Here is a 25,524-nt window from a genome sequence, read left to right on the forward strand (position 1 = left end):
CTATTTTGTACACATGAAACTAATATAATATTGTAAATCAACTACACTTCAATTAAAGAAATTTTTAAATATAAAAATGGACTGAGGAGATAGTTGCACTTACCTGTGAATATAGTAAAAACCACTGTACACTTTAAAAGACTGACTAGTATGATATGTGATTTATATCTCAATAAAGCTGTTAAAGAAGATTATTTATAAATTTAATCTCACAGCAATTTTTACAAAGATCCCCTGAATACCACTGGCAAGTTATACAAAAAAACAGAGATCATTCTTTCCTAAGGGTGAAAAAAGTTTGGAAAAAAAATCATATGAAGCAGCAATACAACAATGATTTCAAATGTTAATTATCAAAGATAATATCTAGTGCAATTATGAGTAGAGCCAACAAAAGTTTGTGATTTTTATATCATTTTTTTAAATTGCCTTTGAAGGGTTTAAAATGGAGAGGGAATTCTCCATTTTTTTAAACTGCTTTAAAAGTTTAGTCTACCATGATCTGACTATATGGATACCTATTTTCACTAAGTACTTAAAAGAATTTTTTTCCTTTTGCAAAATGATAAGTGCTCCATAATAAAGGAAATTATCTCTGCAGATTATGTACACATATCTAATTCTCTCTAGAAGTATACAACCTTAAAGTGTTGTATACTTTATAATATCATTGATGTTTGTAACAGAACAATCTGCCAACCATCAAAGACCTTCCCTTCTCAATCAAAGTAGTTTCTAGCAAGGTACTTCTAGTTTGGAGGCAAAATGTGCAGTACTCTTAAAATGGTGTTATAGAAAACTACACTAGAAACAGAAATCAAGGTAAGGGCTTAGTCCCTGAAGGACACAGGGTATCAGCAGGTGACATTTTGATTATCTATGTAGAGTATCTACATGGTACTGAAAAACACCATAAGAGTCCTCATCTTTCCATTTTTGTCATCTGAAACTAAACCGCAAGAAAATCAAACACAATATTTGTAATTAGATCAATCAGATTGTTGTTCTAGTGGGACTGTGTGTCTTTCATTATTAGCATTTTTGAAGTTGTAGCTGACAACTTGAACACAAAGCCTACTGCTGAGTTTAGTTTTAGCATATTTATTTAGAAATAAGTTGGGTTTTTTTTCAACCTATAATTAGGGCTTACTTTACCATAACCCAGTATTTGGCACACACTTTAATCAACCGGAGTCAGATACACCCAATGATGCTGTGGAGTTGTTAGAAATAACCTCTATTCACAAATTTTGCATATAAGCAAATAAATGATTGAAAAGAGAGGACATACCCTGAAAATGCAAACTGCTTATTCAGCAAATAAAAAATGGAAATGCTGGCATTTCAAACTTTAAGGTGAAAATTAAACTGCACCTATGGCAAAGTCTAAAATCTGAATTGAGAGATGACTGAAAAGAAGATATTTTATGACTGCCAAAATAGCATTTCAATAAATGCAGGGGGGAAAAAACCATTTTGTTAAAAGCATAGGGAAAAACGGACATGCTTTTATAATGCTGATATTTTTTGATACAGTTGACCCTTGAACAACATTTGGTTTGAACTGGGTGGGTCTACTTACACATGACCTTTTTAAAATAGTAAATATTACAGATGGAGGAACCTCAAATATAGCGGAACCAAGGATAAGGGTGGAACTAAGGATACAGAGGGCAGACTATAAAGTTATAGGTGGATTTTCAACTGCATGAGTGTCGGCATCCTAACTCCCACATTGTTCAAGAGTAACCTGTGTTGTATTTTTCTAAGTATTCAAGTGCTATCTTTAACATTAAAATAATGATAATATATTACTTCTGAACGTTAATGGTCATTCTCTGTGTATCGTGTTTACCTTGGTTCTCCTTCCTTAGTTAAGCTAATTCAATCTCTTGAAATGTCTTCTTCCTATCACATACATGGCTTTTTCCAAGAGGTCTTCCTGATTCACTTGTTCGCCTAACTTATTTATTCTTTTATTTTACATCTCCACAATGTTTAGTATACAACTTTACTACTTTTTTTAACCTGGTTTTCTCATCATTTAATTGCTCTCTATTATTACAGTTAAATTTATCCACATAACTTCTCAAAATGAGGGGGTATTTCTTTCATTTCTGTTGTCTCACCCAAGAAAGTAGCTAGAACACTGGGAAAACAGTACTGATTGAACAAAACTTTCATGATGAATGAATTTACAAAATTAAAAATTTGTCCAAGTTGGGCACAACTATGAAGCATAAGTATTTTGTTAAACACCTTCTTTCAAAAGACAATAAATTGAAAGTAAAGAGCATATTATATTACTTAACATAAAAGCAAGGGATATCTTACAGCTGCCCCCACTGCCACCTCCAACACCCGGGACAGAAATATCCACAGGAAAAAGAGATTATTAAATGTTTGCTTGAAATGTGTCACCTAGGACATTAATGTAATTAAATATAAAGGGAAAGATGATTTACTTTTATTTCCCATAAGCCACCTTATCTACACTCTAATTATTTTCCTCCTAACCTCTGGCTGTTCCTTCTTAGTTTGCTTCCTTGACTATTCCTACTCCACCCAGTCTCCAAAAACTGGAGCTCTTCAGGGCTCAGTCCTGGATCCTCTTCAATACTGACTCTGTTTCACAGAGTGAACTCAGCTTATCCCATGACTTGCGTATCATCTATATGTTAATGGCACCCACATACTTGAATTACAGGTACCAGCCTTACCAGCGGTAAGAAAAACCACTTCCTGGCAGGCCAGGAGCCTAAGCAAATCTGTCAATCTTGAGGAGTTCACCAAAGTTTATAAGAATTGCATATGTAACATAAAGAATTTCTTGGGTTTGGTTTCCAGACTTCAGAAGAGCAAGTAATCAAATTCCTTTTTTCCTTAAAATCTTATTATTTTGAAATTATTGCAGACTCAAAGCAAATTGCAAAAACAGTACAATGAGCCCCACGTACCCTTCTACCCAGCTCCCCCCTTACTCCCTATAACATATTATAGCTGTAGCACAATAGTAAAATGAGGAAACTGACACCTGTACATTAATGTTAGATTATAGACCTTAGTCAGTTTCCATCCTTTGTTTCAACCTTCGTGTATGTGTATGTAGTTCCATGCAATTTTTTCCCACTCACAGATTTGTGTAACTACTACCACAATCAAGATACACAACTGTTCCACCACCACAAAAAAGAACTCCCTCTTGCTGCCTTTTTGGCCACGCAGCACAGCATGTGGGTTCTTAGTTCCTTGACCAGGGATCGAACCCATGTCCCCTGCAGTGGAAGCGTGGTGTCTTAAGCACTGGACCACTAGGGAATTCCCTCATGTTGCCTTTTTATATTCCCTCTCACTCTCCACACTCTTCCCTGTCCCTCTCCCCTGGAAACCATTAATCTGTCCTCTATCTCTGTAGTTTTGGTATTTCAAGAATGTTACATAAATGGAATCATACAATATGTAACATTTTGAGTTTTAGTTCTTTTCACTAAGCATAATGCCCTTAAGGTCCATCCAGGTTGCTGCATGCATCAGTAATTCATTCCTTTTTATTGTTGAGTAATAATCCATTACATGGATATACCAGAGTTTGTTCAACCATCACCCACTGAAGGGCATCTAGGCTGTTTCCAGCATTTTGCTATTACAAATAAAGCTGCTATGAACATTCATGTACAGGTTCTTCTGTGAATATAAGTTTTAATTTTTCTGGGATAAATACCTTAAAATGTAATTGCTGGGTCACATAGTAAGTACATGTTTAATTTTTTTTTTAACTTTCACACTGTTTTCCAGAGTAGCTGTACACATTCTTATCAACAATGTGTGAGAGATCTACTTTCTCTGCATATCAGCATTTAGTAGTATCACTACTTTTTATTTTAGCTATTCTAATACCTTCTCTTTGATATCTCATTGTAGTTTTAATCTGCATTTTTCTAATGGCTAATGATGTTGAACATCTTTTCATGTGCTTAGTTGATATCTCTGTCTCCCCTTGGGTGAAATGTCCGTTCATGTCTTTTGCCCATTTTATAATTGGATTGTTCAAGATTTTTAAATTTTGTTTTGAGAGGTATTTTTAACATATTCTACATATAAGGCCTTCGTCAGATATGCGGTTTGCAAATATTTTCTCCCCTTCTATAGCTTGCCTTTTTATCTTCTTACCAGAATCTTATGTAGAACACGTTTTTAATTTTGATGAAGTCCACTTCACTAGTTTTTGTTTCAGGGACCATGTTTTTGGTGTCATATCTAAAAACTCCTTACCAAACCCAAAGTCCAGAAGATGTTCTCCAATGTTTTCTTCTAAAACTTTTATACTTTTACACCATACATTTAAACCAATGATCCATTTTGAATTATTTTTTTGTATTTGTGTGAGGTTTGGGGAAGTTTGGTTTTTTTGCCTATTATTCTAGCCCGATTGTTGAAGACTATATTTCCTCCACTGAACTGCTTTTGCAACTTTGTCAAAATCAATTGGGAGTTATTTGTGTTAGTCTCTGTCTGGGTCCTCTATTTTGTCTAGTGATCTATGCGTTTATTCCTCCACCATTACCAGAGTCTTGCTTAAGCTTAAGATAGTGATATAGTAAGTCTTAATATCAGGTAGAGTGATTCTTCCTAATTTATTCTCCTTTTTCAAAATCATTTTAGCTACTTTAGTTGTTGCCTTTCCATATACACTTTAAAATAAGCTTGTTTTTATCTTCAAAAAAATCTTCACTACTCTAAACAAAATTTTTATTTATGTCTTGTGTTTTGTGTCCCCACACAGACTGGAAGCATCTTCAGTGTCAGGACTGTATGCTATACTTACTTAAAATTTCACATAGTTTAGCACAATGCTATTTATAAAAGAGGACTCAATAAATATTTCCTCAGTAAAGCATTTGCTGAAAATATTCTATCCAGAAAATGGGAATCACATTTTAAGAAGCGCATCGATGCATCAGAACATGTCCACTGACAGGCAAAAGGAAAGACAAGAAGGGAGGGAGAAGAGGTGTGGGAGTGGTCACAGGCTAAGAGCATGTGTGTGTGTGTGTGTGTGTGTGTATGTGTGTGTGTGTACACGTGTGTGAGACAGTGGGAGAGAAAATGTGTATGTCAGTTTTGATAAGAGACACTATAAATGTATAGATGTTTAACCTAAAGAAGAGATGACTTCAGAAGGCATGATGACTATAAGATAAACTAGATTATTATATGTGGCTCTGAAGGCAAAAGTAGACCAATGATTAAGAGAAAAAGAAATTCAGCTTAACATAAAGTAAAATTCTATAACATTGGAGCTGTCCAACAATGGAATAAATAGGATTCATTTAACATTAAGTACCTTGTAAAATTAGAGGTACTCAAGCAGCACTCAGGGCTGAAATGGATTACAATCCACATTTCAATATCGGAAAGATAGTTGTTACCCAGAATGCTGTCTTGAGAAGAATTATAAGACTGCATATACAGTCAGTGGGAAGGAGTCCTGTGATCAGTTAAGAATATTTGTCACAGCCTGGCAGAAGGGAGGGTAACAGAAATACCTCATATTTACTATCTCTAATCTAGATGAATTATTTTCAGAAATAATCAGTCCTTGTTGCGAATTTAGATGTGAACTGAGTAAGGTTTCTCTAAACTTCACGAGTCTAAGACTAGCATTCTTTAAATGTTCAATGAAGTGATTTTTTAAATGACAGTCCTCAGCTAGGATCTTGGCTTACTGCTTAAGCAACAAAACAGCACGTTGGTTTCTCATCCAAATAATTCACTCTTGAGACAACAATACCATCTTAAAAACTGCATTGTGCTTTACAGTTTTCAAAGTATGTTCATGTTTTTGCTTTGAAGAAAATTTGTGACTATCAGATATCGACAGAGAAAAGCATGTGAAGAGGAAAAGTCAAACTGAGATCTGAAAAATACAAAATATTTTAACCAAAATATTCTTCTTTTAATAATGTCCTAAAACTTCACTACTAATTAAATCAATCAGCATAAGATACCCAAATCTTAAAAAAAACAAACTCTGAAACAGAAAAGTTTTCTTCTTCCAACATTCTTGCTCTTCACAGAGATTACTCTCATTACCCACAACGCAAAAAGAAACAGCCATTGCTGTCTTGGAGCCTAAGTTATCACAAGTGAGGTCACTAGACCAGCAGGGGCAGGAGCAGCAGCATCACCTGGGAAGGTGTTAGAGATGCCAAGTCCCCAGACCCATCCAACCTACTCAATCAGAAACTCTGGAGTTTTAACAGCCCTCCATATGACTCTGATGCATGCAAACTATGGTCTTAGAAAATGGTTGTTTCTTTCCAACATGCCAGGATCCCTTCCCTTTCCCTGCTTCTCCTTAGCGTCTCTTTACGCTTTCTCACATTTTGCACAACGCAAAGATTTGCTCATTTGAGTGATTAATTCACCAATAACTTTGTGAATATTTCCTACTTTCTTTCTTTTTAAAATGTGAGACTGCCTTTTAAACCATTCAATAAGTTTTAACATTTTTTACTACACATAAATTATTATGAGATGTTTACATACACAGAGATTTTTAATATGTGTCAACAGGCATAAGTACAAACCTACACAAAAATCATTTTGTAGATGGCCTGCATTTCCTTCATTCCATCTTAAACGGTATACAAAATAACACATTTGTAGGAAATTTTTTAAATAAATCATTATACCTGTCAAACAGTTTACAAAGAAGAAATTATTCCATGGCCATCAAAATCACCACTTTCTTACAGAAACATCTCTTTTGACATTTATACAATCCTCTCCTTCACTGCATCTTACTCACCTGTGTACATAATGCAGTTGATGAACTGAATCAATTGCTATCACCATCTCAGCCAAGTAAAATCGAGCCATATCTTCAGGCAATCTATCTTCAAATTTGCTTAGTAGAGTAAGCAAATCCCCACCAACATAATAATCCATAACCAGGTACTGAGAATGAAAAATAAAATGTACTCAATAAATAAGGGTGAAAAAACAATGTATCTAATGTAAACCAAGGTCAAATAGCACTGGATCAAATACTTTTGTTGTTAATTAACAAGGAGCTGGGTAAGATGATCAGCAGCAGTCACTTATAAGTCTTGAAAATTTCATAAAGCAGTTAATAAATCTTCTAAAAACTGAGGCAGGAAACAATATAGGATTAACATTGCTTTCTTGTTGTTTTTTGCAAAGTAAAAATATGGAAAAGTAACATCATCATCAACTACAACAACAGACCACAGTTTTACCAACATTTCATAGAAGAATAAACATTTAAATTTTCCAAATAAATTTTTAAAACTCAGAATAAGACAGTCATTTACGTTGAATAAATTCATCTTCATCTCACTACATTTTCCTTATTTCATCTTGAACCAATTACAACTTTATTATGACCAGCACTTGGAACAGCATTTGGAAGCCACTGGTATATAAAATATACAGCAATTCTCACCATACGTTTCTCTTCCCATTTCTGATACTGTGCAACTATCAGAATGGACTTTTCTTAAGTATACATAAACAGAAGCCAACTAATTTTAGATAGGGACTCTTATGGGTATGTGTGTGTGATACTGTGATTTATAATAAATATGTATTTTTTGGAATAGAACAGAGAGTTCCTTAAAACCATTGGAATTTCCTAAATGACAAGGTATAGGTGTCTTTTGTTATTTATAACAAGTCCCTTTCAACCACACCTAAGTTTATGTTCATGAGGTGACTTTTGGAAAACCCCTAGGAAACCTAAGGATGGCAGCTGGTTGCCAGGGAACCAACCAAGATTAGGGTATTGGAACTTTCAGTCTCACAGCCTCACCCCCCAACCCCCGACCTCCAGGGAAAGGGACTGGAAGTTGAATCAATCATCAACGGCCATATGATCCAACAATCCCACTCCTGGGCTTATATCTGGAGAAAACTCTAATTCAAAAAGATACATGTACCCCAATGTTCATTGCAGCACTATTTACAATAGCCAAGACATGGAAGCAACCTAAATGTCCACTGACAGATGAATGGATAAAGAAGATGTGGTATATATACACAATGGAATACCACTAAGCCATAAAAAAGAATAAAATAATGCCATTTGCAGCAACATGGATGGACCTAGAGATTATCATACTAAGTGAAGTAAGTCAGAAAGAGAAAGACAAATACCACAAGATATCACTTATATGTAGAATCTAAAATGCAACACAAATGAACTTATGTTCAAAACAGAAACAGACTCACAGACATAGAAAACAAACTTATAGTTACCAAAGGGGAAAGGGGGTGGGAGAAGGATAACTTATGAGTTTGGGATTAGCAGATACAAAATACTATACATAAAACAGATAAACAACAAGGTCCTACTGTACAGCACAGAGAACTATACTCAATATTCTATAATAAATCATAATAGAAAAGAATATGTATATATATATGTATAACTGAATCACTTTGCTGTACACCAGAAACTAACACAACATTGTAAATCAACTACACTTCAATTAAAACAAAAAAATCAATGGCCAATTATTTAATCAATCATGCTTAAGTAATGAAGCCTTCATAAAAAACCAGCATGGGGTTTAGATAGTGCCCAGGTTGGCAAACAAGTGGAGGTGCTGGGAGAGTGGTACATTCTTGGAGAGGGCATGAAGCTCCGTGCCCCTTTCCTCACACCTGCCCTACACATCTCTTTCATTGGGCTGTTCCTGAGTTCTGTGAGCTGCTCTAGAAAAGCAACTGAATCAGAGGAGGGGGTGGTGGAAATCTCTGATCTATAGCCTGTAGGTCAGAAGCACAAGTAACAACATGGACTTTGGACTGGGGAGTATGGGGGGCCATCTTGCAGGACTTGAACCCTCAACCTGTGAGATCTGATGCTATCTCCAGTTAGATAGTATCAGAATTGAGTTAAATTATAGGACACCCAGCTAGTGTGGGAGAATTGCTTTATGTGTGGAAAACCCACACATCTAATGTCAGAAGTGAAGTACTGTGCAGAGAGTACTGTGTGTAGTGTAAATAAAAACAACAGAGTGTTCCTTTACAGTGTGTGTATACCAAAAAAGAAAAAACAAGGAGTATACACCAAAATATTGACAGCGATTATCTCTGGGTTGTTAGATTACAGACTATGTCATAGCTTTTTGTTATTTTCTGGATTGCTTTATAAATATGTATTACATATACATGTGTATATTATGTTATGTCATGTCATGTCATGTCATACAGTGCGTGAAAACTAGATATAGTGGAAAGATGGACTTTGTAGTCAGAGAGACCTGTATTCAAATTCTGACTATGGGTTATAAGTGGCTTTTGAAAAATTACTTAATTTCTTTGGTACTTTACTTTCTCATCTATATAACTACAATAATGATACCTTCTTCAGAGTATAGCACTTAGCATGATGGTCAGTAAATAGAATATATTTAGAATGTCAGTTATAATGTCTTAAAGTTCAGGTGATTTTATTATAGAATGGAGTTATTATTTCAAGGATATTACCAAGTAATATCTTATTGACATTAAGAGCTAAAGAGTCTTGGGCATCTCTGGTGGCGCAGTGGTTGAGAATCTGCCTGCCAACGCAGGGGACAAGGGTTCGAGCCCTGGTCTGGGAAGATCCCACATGCCGCGGAGCAACTAGGCCCGTGAGCCACGATTACTGAGCCTGCGCATCTGGAGCCTGTGCTCTGCAACAAGAGAGGCCGCGATAATGAGAAGCCCGTGCACCGCGATGAAGAGTGGCCCCCGCTTGCCGCAACTAGAGAAAGCCCTCGCACAGAAACGAAGACCCAACACAGCCATAAATAAATAATTAAATAATTAAATAATTTTTTAAAAAAAGAGTTAAACAGTCTTGAGAAAATTCACACTCTTATTACTATACATTAGAACTACAAGCATGGGCAATTTTGTAAACAAAAGAAACTTATTTCATGTTTCAAATCCTTGAAAGTTAGGGCAACAATGTATTTCAAATCCTTGTCTATGGTTTACTTGCTATATTTACTAGGCCTAATGTTTAACAGTCTCTGTCAAGAAGATTAGAACAAAATAATTTAATGTAATAAAATTTTGTTAACATAAACATGTTGCTAGAATTGGCAATGGATGTAGAGAAGAAATCCACAGCTCTTACTTTAAAAAGAAGTACTTTGAGTATAGTAGCAAACACAGAAAGTTTTCAAACAAAAAAACAAGTCTACTATTAAAACTGTAATCTAATATTTATATATAGAAAGTCATATAACATAACTCATTTCTTCAATAAACATTTACTAGGTCCCAATCAGGATTTTTTTTGGTACCAAACAGAGGATAAAGAGATCAAAGGCTTCTACATCAAAGGCTTTCCTCTCTTGAAAGCGTACTTTCTTGCCATACCAGACTCCTAAGGTCTGAGTACACCATCTATCAATAAACTGCTAAAAAATAATCATCTCAACATTTTTGCCACCCACGGTCACCATTTAAAACTTAGGCTCCTTGAGTCATCATCTATCTTCTACTTTCATCCACATACTGCTATGTGTTTCCCTTAATAAACCCATGGACCCCTTCACTTCCAACCTTTCAGTGTGCCTCACTGAACCTCTTCTACAGTAAACAAACGTCCTTGAGATAGAATAAAAAATTATGAATACATAAATATTCCTAGTTTTCCTTTCCTGCTGCCTGCTAAACAATGCTCTGGCTTTGCCTACTCACATTCTTTCCCCACCTTGTCCTCAGAGGTAAAGTAGCTGTAGTTAAGACAGAATTCAGCAACTGGGAGAAGCAAGAAGCAGAAAACACAAAAGAAGATTCTCAAGAGAAAAGCAATGAGTTGAAAATGAACTATACTTGCAATAGGATTTTAGTGTTAGGGAGACAAACATGCATCCAGAAAGGCAAACAAGTAATAACCTCACATAGGAAAAAAGCCCCTTTTCCTCTATAACATACCTCAATGAACGTCTCTAAGTCATTCTTTTATGTTTTTTCCTTTGTTCACTACAACATTCAACTAAATCATCAAGGTCTTGTTGAGTTTACCCCCTACTAAATCTCTGTGAAGTCCATCTACTTCTAACCCTACCCACTACCAACAATCCTAACCCAGGCTCCTGGCCTCTCGACTATATTACTACTACAAGTTTAAGACCAAAGTCTTAATATATTTTATTATTTATATTTAATATATTTTATTCTGTAGATAATTTTCTTGGGAATGGAAAATAGAATCCAGAACAAGAAAGGGACAAATAAATTCATTTACTAATTCCACAGATATTTATATATAAGAACCTACTATTGCTAACAATATACTTATGCAATGGAGATACTACAATAAATTAGACATAATTCTTGCCTTCATGGTATTTACAATCTAATGAAGAAGAAAACACAAATTAATGGGCAATTTCAGTGTAATATAAATCTTTGACAGGGATAAGAAGAGGGTATTGCTGCAGGCTCTTAAAGGAAAAGAACCCGACCTTTTAATCAGGTTCATTCATTCATTTGTCTGAAATTTATTTTTATACAAGGTATGAAGACTATTTTCTTATATACAGAGAGTCAATTATCTAAAACAAGTAGTTAAATATTCCATTCTTTCCCCCAGTTTAATTGAAATGCCCCCTCATTGTATTTTAAGACGCTAATACACTTGGATCTGCTCCTGGGCACTCTATTCTGCTACAGTTGTCTATTTCTATATCAATATCATATTGTTCTCATTGACTAATTAGTAAAATTTAATATCCATCAGGACAAGTTCTTACTTATAGACTACCTTTAAAATATTACTCAATATGGCAAAAGCGTCTTTAAACCAGTTTAAGAAAACCATAGACTGAGAGGCAATATTCATAAGACATGTCAAGGAGATAATAATCCTAACATAAAGAGGTCCTATCAGTTGTTAAGAAGAGGGCAAGCAATCCAACAAAACTAGGTTGAGGCTATTAACAGGCTATTTCCTCACATGAGAGGAAACACAATTAGCCAATTAATATTGGGCTGGCCAACAAACTCGTTCGGTTAGTGACTACATTGTTCCGTAAAGTTCTTCGTGAAAGTGAAAAATGTCTTTTATTTTTACTTAAAACTGAATGAACTTGTTGGCAAACCCAATACCTAGTCAAAACCAAAGCAACAAAGAGATATCTTTCACCAATTAGATTAGCAAAATGATCATTATGTTTTGGAGAAAGTGACTTAAAACAACACTGCTTTTTTGGAAGGTGATAAACTGCAACTATTTGGGAAAGTAATTTCACAGTATCTACTGAATTTTAAAAGGTTTATACCCCTTGATCTAGCATTTCCACTCTTAGGAATATAGTCAATTAAAATAAAAGCTCCAATGTGTAAGGCATATGGGCAAGTATGTTTACTGGACAGCACTGTTGATAACTGGAACAAATAAGAAAATATGAATAGAGATCAACAAGAAAACTGTTAAATGGATCCATTCAACATATCCATTCTATGAAATATGATACTGTTGCCCAAAAGAAAAATTAAATATACATGCCCATGAGATATTTTAAGCAACAGCAAGCTGCAGAGTAATATATACTTTGTAATCCCATTTTTATAAAAAGGAAGAAAATATACATACACACACAAACATACAATTATACAAAGCGTAAAAAATGAAAGGATACAGCAAAGTTAACATTAGTTACCTCAAGAGGGTGAAATGAAAGATGAAGGTAAGGACTATTAACTTTTTAATGTATATAGATCTCTGTATTGTAGAGAGGAAAAGATCTAGTCAAATCAAAGTTGACCAATGGAGTAAAGTTCTGCAAAAGGCCAAAGGTGATGGAGTCAAAGGGAAAGGTTGATAGGAATAATCCTAAATATAAAGATATACCTCAACCACATTGAGAAAAAAAATAAGAACAGGCCCAAATATGGATAAATTTGTATACGGGGGAAGGATGAAAGGAAATGCTGAGGTCAGAGCACAGAAAGTTAAGAAAGTTCATGCTTGAGTGACCAATGGCTTTCATTTTCTCCAGGAAGTAGGAGTTATAGAATGAGGGTGCAGGAATATTTGTATAATGTCCCTATACTGGAGATAGGGATCATAACTGTTATTCCTGCTTTATGGCTATGTAGTAAGAGACAATAAAGATAAATGATTTGCCCAAACATTACATTAAAGAGTAGGAAAGCCAGAACTCAGAGTTCTTGATCTTTGATCAGTTTCCTTCTTACTCAAATTAAAGAAAATCAGTGTTCAGTAAAAAAGCTGACAATATCCATGACATAAAAGAGTATGTGCTAAGCACCAGAATAACAAATAAGAAATTAAGGATACAGGCTGAGTCTTCAGAAATCTTGTATCCCTCCAAAATACACAGATCTCTAGGTGTAGATATACACATCAGAAAATTTTCAACTCTGAATTTCTAAAAAATCTCTAATTCAAAGTTTGTGCTTTTTAAGGAACTACATTCCAAGGAAAGAATGCTAAAGCATGTGAAAACATACAATAAATAGATTGTGTCCAGAGAAAAAACATTTCACAGAACAGATATGCTTTTAGAAGTCTTCTTACGGAGAATACCAAACTCCTTTAGTCATCTTGCTGTCACATGAAGAGATTAATAGTCAATCCTTAGAGCCCCACCTTTTATTTATCCCTCATAGCCCTTTTTTTTTTCACTCTTACAAAAATACCTTTCTAATAATTTCTATCTCCAGCACAAACTGGATTCCTGTAAAGAATTTAAAGTTCATACGACTAATTACAATTTAATATTTAAATATCTTTCATCCTCTAATCAGTTTACAAATGCTAATTCAAAAAGCAAAATTTTTGCTTTAAATATTTTCCTATCTGTTTTTTTTTCTTCCTCAAACATAAAATAATAGGAAACAGTGAATAAGAAAATGTGAGGAAAAAAAATTTTCATTGATTTGTAATATTCTAAATGATATCTAAGTGATAAGAAGTTTATGTGTCCATATAGATGCGACTAAGTAGGTTTGTATTTAATGAGTTTTTCTTAAGGAAAAAATGTTCTAATCACATCTTAATATCATTCATTAAATTATGCAAGTTCTTCCTAAACAAATAAAATGCACATATGCTATGACCATATATTTTTTCATAAACTGGCTATAGTGATATTTGAGCATATTACAAATGAAAGTCAAATTATTTACCACAGCTTCCTTGAATTGTATAGCTCTGTAAATCATGTTACTTATTTGACTGCTTTAGGGCTACTAGGGTTAAAAGTTATTTTGGAAAATAACTATGTATAATAAAATTTCTTTTTGGGTATCTAAAACAAGGTTTGTCAACATTTTTAAATGATTTTATTTTCTTATATTTCATGAATATTCAAAAGAAAATCTTTGATGATAACAAGACAATTTAGGACTTCTGACTCTTGAGACTAATATACCATGAAGGTTTCCCTAAACTAAAGAAAAACTGGCAGTTTACAGGAGAGCTGACTACTAGAGTATTTCAGTCCTCCTCCAGTTATTGTGGAATTTTAATTCTAATATAATTAATGGCTGATATATACACACAATTTCTTAGAAATGTCTTTGAAAAAGAAATATTAATCCTAATCTCAAATGCAAAGAGCAGAGATAAGACTAAATAACTCAGAGGAGAGCGAATGATAAGTCAGGCATTTATTCATGGAAAATTAGGCAAAATTTTGCTATATAAAATTTGGCATTTGGACATTTTATTTCTGTATCTATATATATTTCTATACTTATAGCAAAATGTAGATTTTTAAGCAATCCATAAATATACAGTGTTATATATATCTACCATAGAATTCATTGTCATAGTGGATTTTAGTCCTTATCCAAAAACATCTGAAAAGTCATCATGATAAACTGTTATAATTTTGCTAAGCAAATAATTGGCATGTGTTTGATTTACTCTTAATTTTGCTGACAAATCTATGCAGATTATGTTTGTACGGATACATTCATCCCTAAAATTTCATATAAGTATGGTAAATTCAAGTCAAATATTCCATTCAATTTAACAACTGAGCAACTAAGATGTGCAAAGCTCTATGCTATGACTTTTAAACAATTCTGACTATAACCCACAAAAATAATATGGTTTATATGATTATTCAGTAACCATTATAAAAGAAATGTCATGAAACAATATTTACTCTTACTATTTGAACTCTGTCATTTTCTAGTCTATTTAATTTCTTAAATGCTGGTGCAACCTACTAAATTGATTTTATGACTCACAATTTGAAGTTTGAAAAACACTTTTATACTCTGGAAGCATGTACGGGGTACAAAGACAAGTAATGACCCTGTTTGAACACCTGAACCTGGCCTGAAATCAGATAAACTTCACGGCTATTAAGTTACATTAACCTCTAATTATATTTTAGCTAAAGATAGCAGGGTTCATGTCATCTATTTAAAAATTTTTTAAGTTATACCAAAAAAATCAAAGACGTATACATACATAGGTTAATCATATAATAGCAGTACTAAAAAATGTAAAGCTAAAATGAAATAAAGATTAATTCAAATTGGGAATTCTGGAAATACTGTTAAGATGCAGAATTTGAGTACAATTCTAAAGTATTAGCTAGACTTCAACAGGACTAGTGGAAGGAAGAGGAAGGAGTGGCACTAGTATGAAAGATATCATGGACAATAAAAACAAAGACAAAAAGTAAACGAATACAGAGAATGCTCAAGAATGGAGGGTATTCCCTCCACTGAGGCTGAAACAGAGAATTTGGGCAGGCACAATATTTCCAGTCATATCTTTTTATTTACCACTATACTATATTTAACACTATTAATGGTTTTCTCTACCAACTCTCCTTTCAGTTTCCACGGTGCAGTATTTTGATTCTCTTTCTTGCTCTGACCATTTCCACTAGTTTTCTACTTCTTGGGGTGCCCTATCTCCAACTTCTCTAGGCAAACTTGTTTTCTCATTTTACAAGCACTGCTCAGTGATTCTCATTTACTCCTTGTATTCACTGTTACCTACAAAAGGCGTTGGCCAAGTTTTCCTGTAAAGGACCAGAGAGTAAATACTTTAGGCTTGGCAGGCCAAGAGGCAAAATCAAGGATATTATATAGGTACATATATAATAAGAGAGAGAACAAATTTCCACACATTTCATTAGCAAAATGCAAAATATAATAATGATAATTGAATACAATTTTTGTAACATGTACTACGAATGAGAAAATGTAATTCTTTTGTGGGGAGAGGGGAATAGAACAGTTTGCTTAACTGGGCTCAAAGTTAGTATTCCCTATCATCAAAAACCTACTGCAAATGTAAATCTGCCTCTGTACTGAGATTCTACATATTTCATCTGTGAAACTCTATTCACAAAGACAGGTACTGCCAAATACTCATATCAGTTCATGAGTATGTAATTTTGATTGAGCATATTCCTCTACTTGAAATGCATTTATAGAATGCTATTAAAATTTTCTCCTGATTCTTGTGTATAAGTATGTCATTACTGCGGATTAACCACTTCTAACTGAAATTTAGGTGGAAGTTCTCAACTGCCCAGTTAAATGGATGTTGAACTACAAACATTTGCTTTGCACTTGCATCAAGTTCCAAAAATTGCTGCTAAAACTGTAGTTTGAGCTCAAAAGATCTATCGGCTGCAAATCTATGTGGAAATGGAGATCTCACTCCTTTTTACTTTTGACAGCATGGGAAGTAGATACAGCAGCTTGACATTACTTGTGATTCAAACAATGTCAGTTGTCAAAATGACTTCACCATAGCATAGTTTTGCATATAAGTGTTGTTTTGCCTTGTAATTTTATTTTAAATTTATTTTTAAAACATATCAAGTCTACAGGAAAAGCTAATTTCCAGGCCTTTTCAATACTTCATAATAATGGTTGAGGGTGGGGTTTTTTGTTCAGAAATATTTCAATCGGTCCTTTGTTCAAAATATCGCAATAAAACGTTACCACTGCAAAACCAGTGAATGGCTGTATGGTACAGCAAGAATGTTTAACTTTGATTTCTGATAAAAATCCATGGAAATGATAATAGTTGTTTCCAAAAAACTGAATGAAGCGCAACGTTGATACTACTGGTTCAACACATGATAGATTCAAATATTTGCTGCAAACTACCTGCTGATTAATAAGACAACATCTACATGCTTTAAGCAACTAATATTTTCATATGATTTGTAAATCTGTTGAAATAAGCCTTTTCCTGCTCATACATATTTTTACCACTCTCAATTGTAATATGTTTTAGCAGATTCCAATTCAGGTTGTACCAAATCAGTGTTTTCTCAACTTCTTTGAAAATAATATGACTGTAATGATTCCACACAAGATATTCATAGAGGCTAACTCCTCAGCTATTTCAAACTCAAACACTGACTCCTCAAGTAACAAGGACTGAGCAGAATCAGCACCATCTTTCAACTCAAGAGTCAAAGAAACCCTCTCAATGTGACAGGAAATGATTATTTCCCTGGTTTTAAAATCCACCATTGATGCTGCTCCCACTGTCCTGGATTCTTGAAGCAACTGTTCTCACCAAAAGGCTAATAGTCTTAGACAAGTTTATTTTCTGTGGACACATTTCTTTGGCTGCTGAAATCAAACATGATTTAATTAACTCAAGATTGTTAAATGGCTTTCCTTGCTTGGCTAGTAAATGAGCCACTCAGGAACTTACTACAGTTGCAGCCTCATTTTCATTTTTTATTTTGTGAAAAAATTCTGCTGTGATAAGATATTGTTTTAAATTTTCTAACTTTTCTGACTGCTGCTTTCCTGTGAGTTAGGAATGTTGTGATGAGTGCTCAGTTTGGCAATGTAGACATTTATTGTATTCTATTAGTACAAGTGAAGTGTAGTTGTGCAATAAACACTATGCCGTAACTTAATTCATTAACAAAATAATCCACACTCTACTGTGCCTTAAAAGCATGATACTGAAAAGTCTACTTTTCTTACTTTGACATGAGGCATATGCACTGTTAATTTTAAAAATAATAAAACGTCATGATATAGCACTTGAAATGCTATCAAGTTATAAATTGAAAGGCTATCAAGTTATAAATGTCACTGCACTTTGTAGTCTGACTCAGCGCAAAGCAATGAGTAACACATATAGCGTGTTACCCTCTGTCACAGTGCCAATCTCCATCACAACTAGTCAACTCTGCCACAAAGCAGCCATAGATAATACATAAATCAATGGGCATGGCTGTGTGTCAATAAAACTTTATGAACACTGAAATTTGAACTTTATATAATATTCACATGTCATAAAATACTCTTCTTTTGATTTTTTCCAACTACTTAAAAATATAAAAACAATTCTTAGCTTGCTGGCTGTACGAAAATAGGTGGTGAGCCAGATTTGAGCTGCAGGCCACAATTTGCCAAAATCTGATCTATAAGAACTCCAAGACACCCTCAGAAACACCAGACTTACATATCTAACCCATTAAATGGATCACATGACAATTCAAACCCAACATATATCAAATTAAACTAATCATCTTCCCACCTACTTTAAATTTTCTCTTCCTCCTATATTCCCCAACTCAATTCATCACCTACCAACCACTGAATCCCACAAGTCAGACACCAGAAAGCTGGGAATCATTCTGACTCCTCTCTCCTCCACTGACACTCACTCAAACACAACAAGTTCTAATTATTTTACTTCTTAAATAGTACCTGAAACCATCCCCTTCCACTGTCACCTTTATTCAATCCCTCATTATCTGTCACCTGAATATTGTCTCCTAATTAGTCTCTCTAGTTTTGCCCCCTGAAATCCATCCTTAACACTGCTGCTAGGATGTTCTATATAAAATATAAAACTGATTATCACACTATCCTTAAAACCCTCCTGGAAATTAGAATAAAATTTGAACTCTTCTGCATGGCCTACACTCTGGAAGCCTCATTTTACACCTCTCTCCCCTCCTTATCATAATCACACTAGCCTTCCTTTCATCCCTCAAACCATCTCAGTCCTTTCCTGCCACAAACCTTTCTACAGTCCTAAAATAGCAGCTTCCAAACTTGCTCTGTGAAAGAACCCTGAGAAAGCATGAAGGAAAGTGGAAGGAGGAAGCTAAGAGATCAGTCAGGGCAGTTGCGTTTCTATATGCTTCATTGTATAGACTTTCAGATATAATGTCATTTTACAAAACACACACACTAGAGTTCCATGATCAAAAAAATATTTGTTTTTGAAACTCATAACTGTAAAAGTCTAATTTCCTTACCATAACGTATAAGGTGCTATATTATGTGACTCTCTCATCTCTCCTCCCTCATCCCCAAGCCTCTTTTTCTATCCTGCATCAAGCGGAACATAACAGGTGGCTTCAAATCTCCATGCTCACCAAGCCGTCTCCGTCTCTTCTCCCTTCTTGTTTTAGCCAATGTACATTTGCCTTAGAAGAGCCCTTCTTGACTTCATACCTTTGAATAAATGTTATATTTTTCTTATACGAAACAATGTGAAAATATTATTTACTTGACTGTGAATTCCTTGTCTGGTTCCCCTCACAAGAATGTAAGAATAAGAAAAGAGATCCTTTGTCTGTCTTGTTCACTACTGAGTCTCTAGAATCTAAAGAACAATGCCTAGCACACAGCACATGTCCAATAAATATCTATCAACTTAATGAAAAATGTCTTCTTAATGTTTACATCCCAGTACATAGTAGTAGTAGCTGGCACAAAGCAGGAACTCAACACATGTATGCTAAAAAATACACCTTGAAATAACAACTGGGGTCAGAAAATGAAGAGCTTGGACTAACAGGCCAAGGAGTTGTACACACTACTGTGACAGATATCACCTGTTTTCCTATTTACTTGTTCATCTCTTCAATCTTCAATTGGTAGTGCTTCTAACAGTTTGATTTTCCTCCAAGCTCTTTCCTAACTTCTTTTGTCAAGTGGTTCATGATGCTCATATAAAATTAAGACACAGCCTAGATATTAAATATGGCTCTACTTAAAGTAACACATGACAACTTCGAAAAATATGTAAAATTCTAAATAGTAATAGAATACTACAAATAAGATACCTTGAGAAAATCATGGAAAAAAATCCTGACCACCTTTTATAGAATGTAAATCTGTTTGGATTTAGTTTTGATGTATTTATTAAAAAACATAAAAAATTCCAATGGAAAGGTATTGAATTACCCAGGGAAAGAAATCACATATCAAAATAAACAACTTATACTCCAAAATTCAGTGGTTTTCTAAATAACATTTACATTTAAATAATGCTTAAGAGAAAATAATGCTAAATTCTGCCAATAAAAAATTAATAAGGATATAGAGACATATAAAAAGATTCTTACTAAGTTATTGTCATCTTGGAAAGCATAATGCAAAGTTGTAATCCATTTATTGTCTCCATTCACTAACACATCCCTTTCTTCACGAAAACACGCTGTCTGAAAAGGAAAAAAACATTTTTTTAGATGAAGAATACTTCATGTAAAACTAGGAAATATATTATGCAAACAATTGCTTAAAATATTTATTACACTTTCTGTTCTGAAAAGGGAATACATCTAATATTATATGACTTTCCAATAAGTCAAGTTTCAAAGAACCCTCAGAAATTGAACAACTGGAACAGTTCACTTAAAAGTATTTTATATTTAAAAATACTGTTGTAGTTCAAAAAAATCAGAAAAATACACAGAATTATTTAACAACCATGGTCCAATCTACCATCTAGATAATATAAATGTCAACATTTTGTCACATTTACTTCTGATCTTTTTGTTATTAAGAAAATATGATACAAGTTGTAGCCTTCTTATTCCTAGAGCATTCCTGTCCTTTCTCCCTCTGAGAAAATGAATAATCTGAAGTTAGTATATATTCTTCCCATCACATGCTTTATTACACATGTATGTGTCCAAAAACAATAGAATTGTTTTGTGTTTTGAAAACTTCCATTAATAGTGTAATTTCATCTATCCCTTTGCAACGAGATCCCTTTTTACTCAATAATGGCTGTTTACCTTTTAATTGCTGTGGTATTCCATTGTATGAATACAGCAGAATTTATTTATGTAACCCCCAATCATGAAAATCACCCAATTTTGCGTTATTTCAATGCTGCAATGAATATATTTTTACAAATGTACAGTAAGTCCCCTACATACGAACCTTCAAATTGTGAACTTTCAAAGATGTGAACGTGTGTCGGCATGTCCAGTCACGTAAGTTAGTTCACCTGTCTGGCATATGTTGCCACATGCATGCATCCTCTACAAGTGGTTGTGCTTTTGTGTATACTTTACTGTACAGCACTGTATAGAGTACAGTAGTACAGTATTTTTATTTCAAGCCCAGGATGTCTGGAAGCAAGTGTAAAAGCAGCGGTGACGTAGCTGGTACAGTACCACTCAGACGTCACTGGATCGTTTTTTCAAGAGGGTAGATAGAATTGAATCCAGCAAGGAACCAGAACCTGTGCCATCAACGTCAGGCGTGAGTGAAATTGCAGCTTGCCCTCCGTCTCCTATTGCTGATGATCCTTCAGCCCTACCATCTCCCACCTCCTCTCCCTCCTCCAGTCAGTAACTCTTCTTGCCTGTTCAGTTGATGCCAGCCCCTGTATGCCAGCTGTCGTACTGTACTACTGTACTTTTCAAGGTACTGTACTGTAAGATTAAAAATGTTTTATTTTTTGTGTTTGCTTTTTATGTAATATTTGTGTGAAAAGTATTATATACCTATTACAGTACAGTACTATATAGCCGACTGTGTTAGTTGGACACCTAGGCTAACTTTGTTGGACTTACAAACAAGTTGGACTTACGAACGCACTCTAGGGAACGGAACTCGTTCGTTGTAGGGGACTTGCAAGAGTTTCCCTACAGTATACACCTGGAAACAGAAATACTAGTTTTAAGCGTTTTCAGCTTTACCAGATTCAGCCAATTTTGTTTCCTAAGTGGTATACCAGTTACTACCCTCACCCCAGTGTATGAAATCTCCCCTTTTCCCCACATCCTCAACTACACTTGGCATTGTTAAACTTTTAAGTGTGTGTCAATATGATGGGTGTGAAATAATATCTCATCATTCTTTTAATTAACATATTCCTAATTACAGGTGCAAATAAATCTTTTTTTGTTGCACTCATATTTTTTAATTAATTTTTATTGGAGTATAGTTGCTTTACAATGTTGTGTTAGTTTCTACTGTACAGCAAAGTGCATCAGCTATATGTATACATATATCCCCTCTTTTTTGGATTTCCTTCCCATTTAGGTCACCACAGAGCATCGAGTAGAGTTCCCTGTAAATAAATAATTTTACATATGCTTATTGGACATCTGAGTTTTCTCTTTGAAAAACTCCCTTTGCCCATTTTCTCTAATGAATTGTCTTTTTCTTACTGATTTATAAAAGTTTTAATTTATTCTGAGGATATATTTCCACTATTATAAAGATATATCCTGGAGAACCTTAGAAATGTGTGGCTAAAAATAAAAAATAATTTATATGATACTTTATAATTCTATAATATATCTTTAAATTTTTAATTAAAAAGCTGCTATGCCAAAAAGAACTGAAAGGTACAGCAGAAATTAAAAGTCTCCCTGAGTCACACCCTGATAGTTTCACTGTCCACCTGTTATGTCCAGAGGTTACTACCAATAACTCAGCTGAATTTCTTCTCAGAAAATTTCTGTATACACATAAGCATATAAACACACACACACACACACACACACACACACTATATTCATATGGCATCCCATCTCCCCTATCTTTTCTTCCTTTACACAAATGAGATCACAGTGCTCTGTAAGTCGTTTTTTTTCAAGTAATAATATATCTGAACAGCTTTCCACACCAGTACATAGAGACCTAATTTTTCTTAATGGCTGTACCACATTCCATACACACTGAAAAACCATCATACAGTATTCTACACATAGCAGGTGCCTAATAATTTATTTCCCACAAGATAAATTCAACAGCCATGATATACAAAACAATTAGCATTACTTGATTTACCCTAATTACGTACCTTAATTTTTTTCCACATATTTCCATAAATTTTATTTGATGCAATAGAATTTCCAAAGCCATTTATTAAACAGCATCACCAAGGAAAATTTTAAAAACAAATAAAGCTTAAACCAAATGAATGGGCAGTTTTACCTGTCAATTCAACTATTAAAATCTACAATATTATGCTTTCGTTCACTTTAGGGGGAAAATAGAATCACTTGACATACAACTAACTTCTGTTTTAGACTTTAACTGACCTGAAATTATGGTTTGCTGCTAACATTTTAGAGAGGTGGTGAAGTCTGTCAAGCCTAGGAGACTCCTTTCTCCTGGCTTTATCTTACCAGGACAACTATCTGAAATTGTAAAGACACTTCCAGCTAGAATCTGGAAATGTGACTGACTGATGACTCCAAACTAATGACTCCAAACTAAATAAAGCTCCAAAGACTACCTGTCAACAGAACAGATTAACTTTAGTAGATTCTAATCTATTCTAAACTATGTAGTGAAAAAATAAATTAATTTTTAAAAACATAAAATATAAACTATAATATAAAATTTTAAACATATACAAGAGAAGGCAGTAAAATAATCCCCTGCCCCCAATGTACCCATCAACCAATTTCAACAATTATTTTATTGTTCAATCTTACTTCATCTACACTCTCACCCACTTACCACCACCCTTCCTCCACGCACATACATGCAAACACTCACACATATGTATATACACAGAGGATTTTTTTGAAGCAAATCTCAGACATCATATGATTTTATCCATACATACTTAGGTATTATAGACTATTCCTATTAATGCCTCAGATACTTAGTTTAGATGTGAAGCATAGTCTCCTTTTTTGCTTCAGTATATCACACTGTCCTCAGTTGGTTGTCACAGCTGAGGAGGGGTGAGGGGTAATGCTACCAGCATCTAGTGGGAAGAGGCCAGGGATGCTGCTTCACATCCTACAATGAATAGGACAGCCCCCAGATGGAATTACCTGGCCTCAAACGTCGTAAGTGCCACTGCTGAAAAACCCTGTTCTAGATCAATATTAACCCAATCATGATTCATGTATACCAAGGATTCAATATAAAGACATTTAATAATGTCCATTTCAATTACATTTTTGAAAAAACTAAGTAAGATTTTTTTTAAATCCTCCCTTAAAAAAAAGAATATTTGAGTCTACAGAAGTTAATACAGACCATATATAAATGATAATAATTCTGAAAAACTGTCACATGATTCTCTTCCCTAGATCCAAAGTCTCCCTGAGACACACCCTGACTAGTCACACCCTAAATATACATAAACCAGTACTATCACAGTTAAACTAAGATATATTATTCCTCCACTTATGGTATAGAGACAATTATCTTTATTTAATAAATAAGATAACTGAGCCTTGATCATCAGATCAACATTCTTATACAGAATATCCAAATTGCCCAAATACTTGGAAATCACATGTTAAAATGAGAAAATCCATTCATGATATATCTACTTTGGCTTCTAATTTATAAGTAATAAAGACTTATCTCACCCATGAAGTATTACCACAAAAAAAGACTTTCAAATAATAATTGAATCATTCTCTCTAAGCTAATGTTTGAGGGGAAAAAAGTCAAGTTTTTTTTTTATTTTTAAAAAATAAACAAGTGGAATTTTAAATTGCAAAATGCAAGAACTTCAAATATCAGCTCTTACACACCAAAGCATCAATTTACTTTTAAATCTCCACATTAATATATATTTGGTGACCAAATCAAACATGAGACACGTCACATAAATCATTTGATAACATCCATAATTGGCAAATGTGTGAGAAAACAGACATGTTTACATACTATGAGTGCAAAGATATACTGATCCAACTTTTTTTAGAAGACAATTTGGCAATAGCTATCGAAGTTTAAAGGTATACCCGTCCCACACAACCCAGGAGTTCCACTACTGAGGAATTTAATCTGGGGAGTGGATAAATTCTAGAGTCAGCAGGACGTGAAAATCCCTTAGCGTAAAAATTATCCTTAAAATCCCTCCAACCTCAGCATACACAACCTGGAGTACCTAAGGGTAGCCAACAGCAATATCTCTGATTAACAGTATTTCACAGCCCTTTCTATTTTATTTTTTTTTTAATTAATTAATTTATTTATATTTACTTTTGGCTGTGTTGGGTCTTTGTTTCTGTGCGAGGGCTTTCTCTAGTTGCGGCGAGCGGGGGCCACTCTTCATCGCGGTGCGCGGGCCTCTCACTATCGCGGCCTCTCTTGCTGCGGAGCAAAACTCCAGACGCGCAGGCTCAGCAGTTGTGGCTCACCGGCCCAGTTTCCCCGCAGTGTGTGGGATCTTCCCAGACCAGGGCCCTAACCCGTGTGCCCTGCATTGGCAGGCAGACTCTCAACCACTGCGCCACCAGGGAAGCCCAGCCCTTTCTATTTCTATGTTACATTGCATATACT

At 34.4% G+C, this 25,524-nt stretch overlaps 1 protein-coding gene across 13 annotated transcripts in view; it reads right to left on the bottom strand.

The window, feature by feature from the left end:
• Nucleotides 1–25,524, bottom strand: part of LOC309604882 (serine/threonine-protein kinase MRCK alpha) — a 319,353-nt gene that overhangs the window by 188,868 nt on the left and 104,961 nt on the right. For all 13 annotated transcript variants that reach the window (XM_082339881.1, XM_082339883.1, XM_082339890.1 and 10 more), the window contains exons 4-5: nucleotides 20,370–20,465; nucleotides 6,812–6,960 (exon numbers count right to left, since the gene is read on the bottom strand). In XM_082339881.1, the coding sequence (XP_082196007.1) occupies nucleotides 6,812–6,960; nucleotides 20,370–20,465 (245 nt within the window). The remainder of the gene's footprint in view (nucleotides 1–6,811; nucleotides 6,961–20,369; nucleotides 20,466–25,524) is intronic.

Source organism: Balaenoptera borealis (assembly GCF_965194805.1).
Source record: "Balaenoptera borealis genome assembly, chromosome: 1".
Lineage (NCBI taxonomy): Eukaryota > Metazoa > Chordata > Mammalia > Artiodactyla > Balaenopteridae > Balaenoptera > Balaenoptera borealis.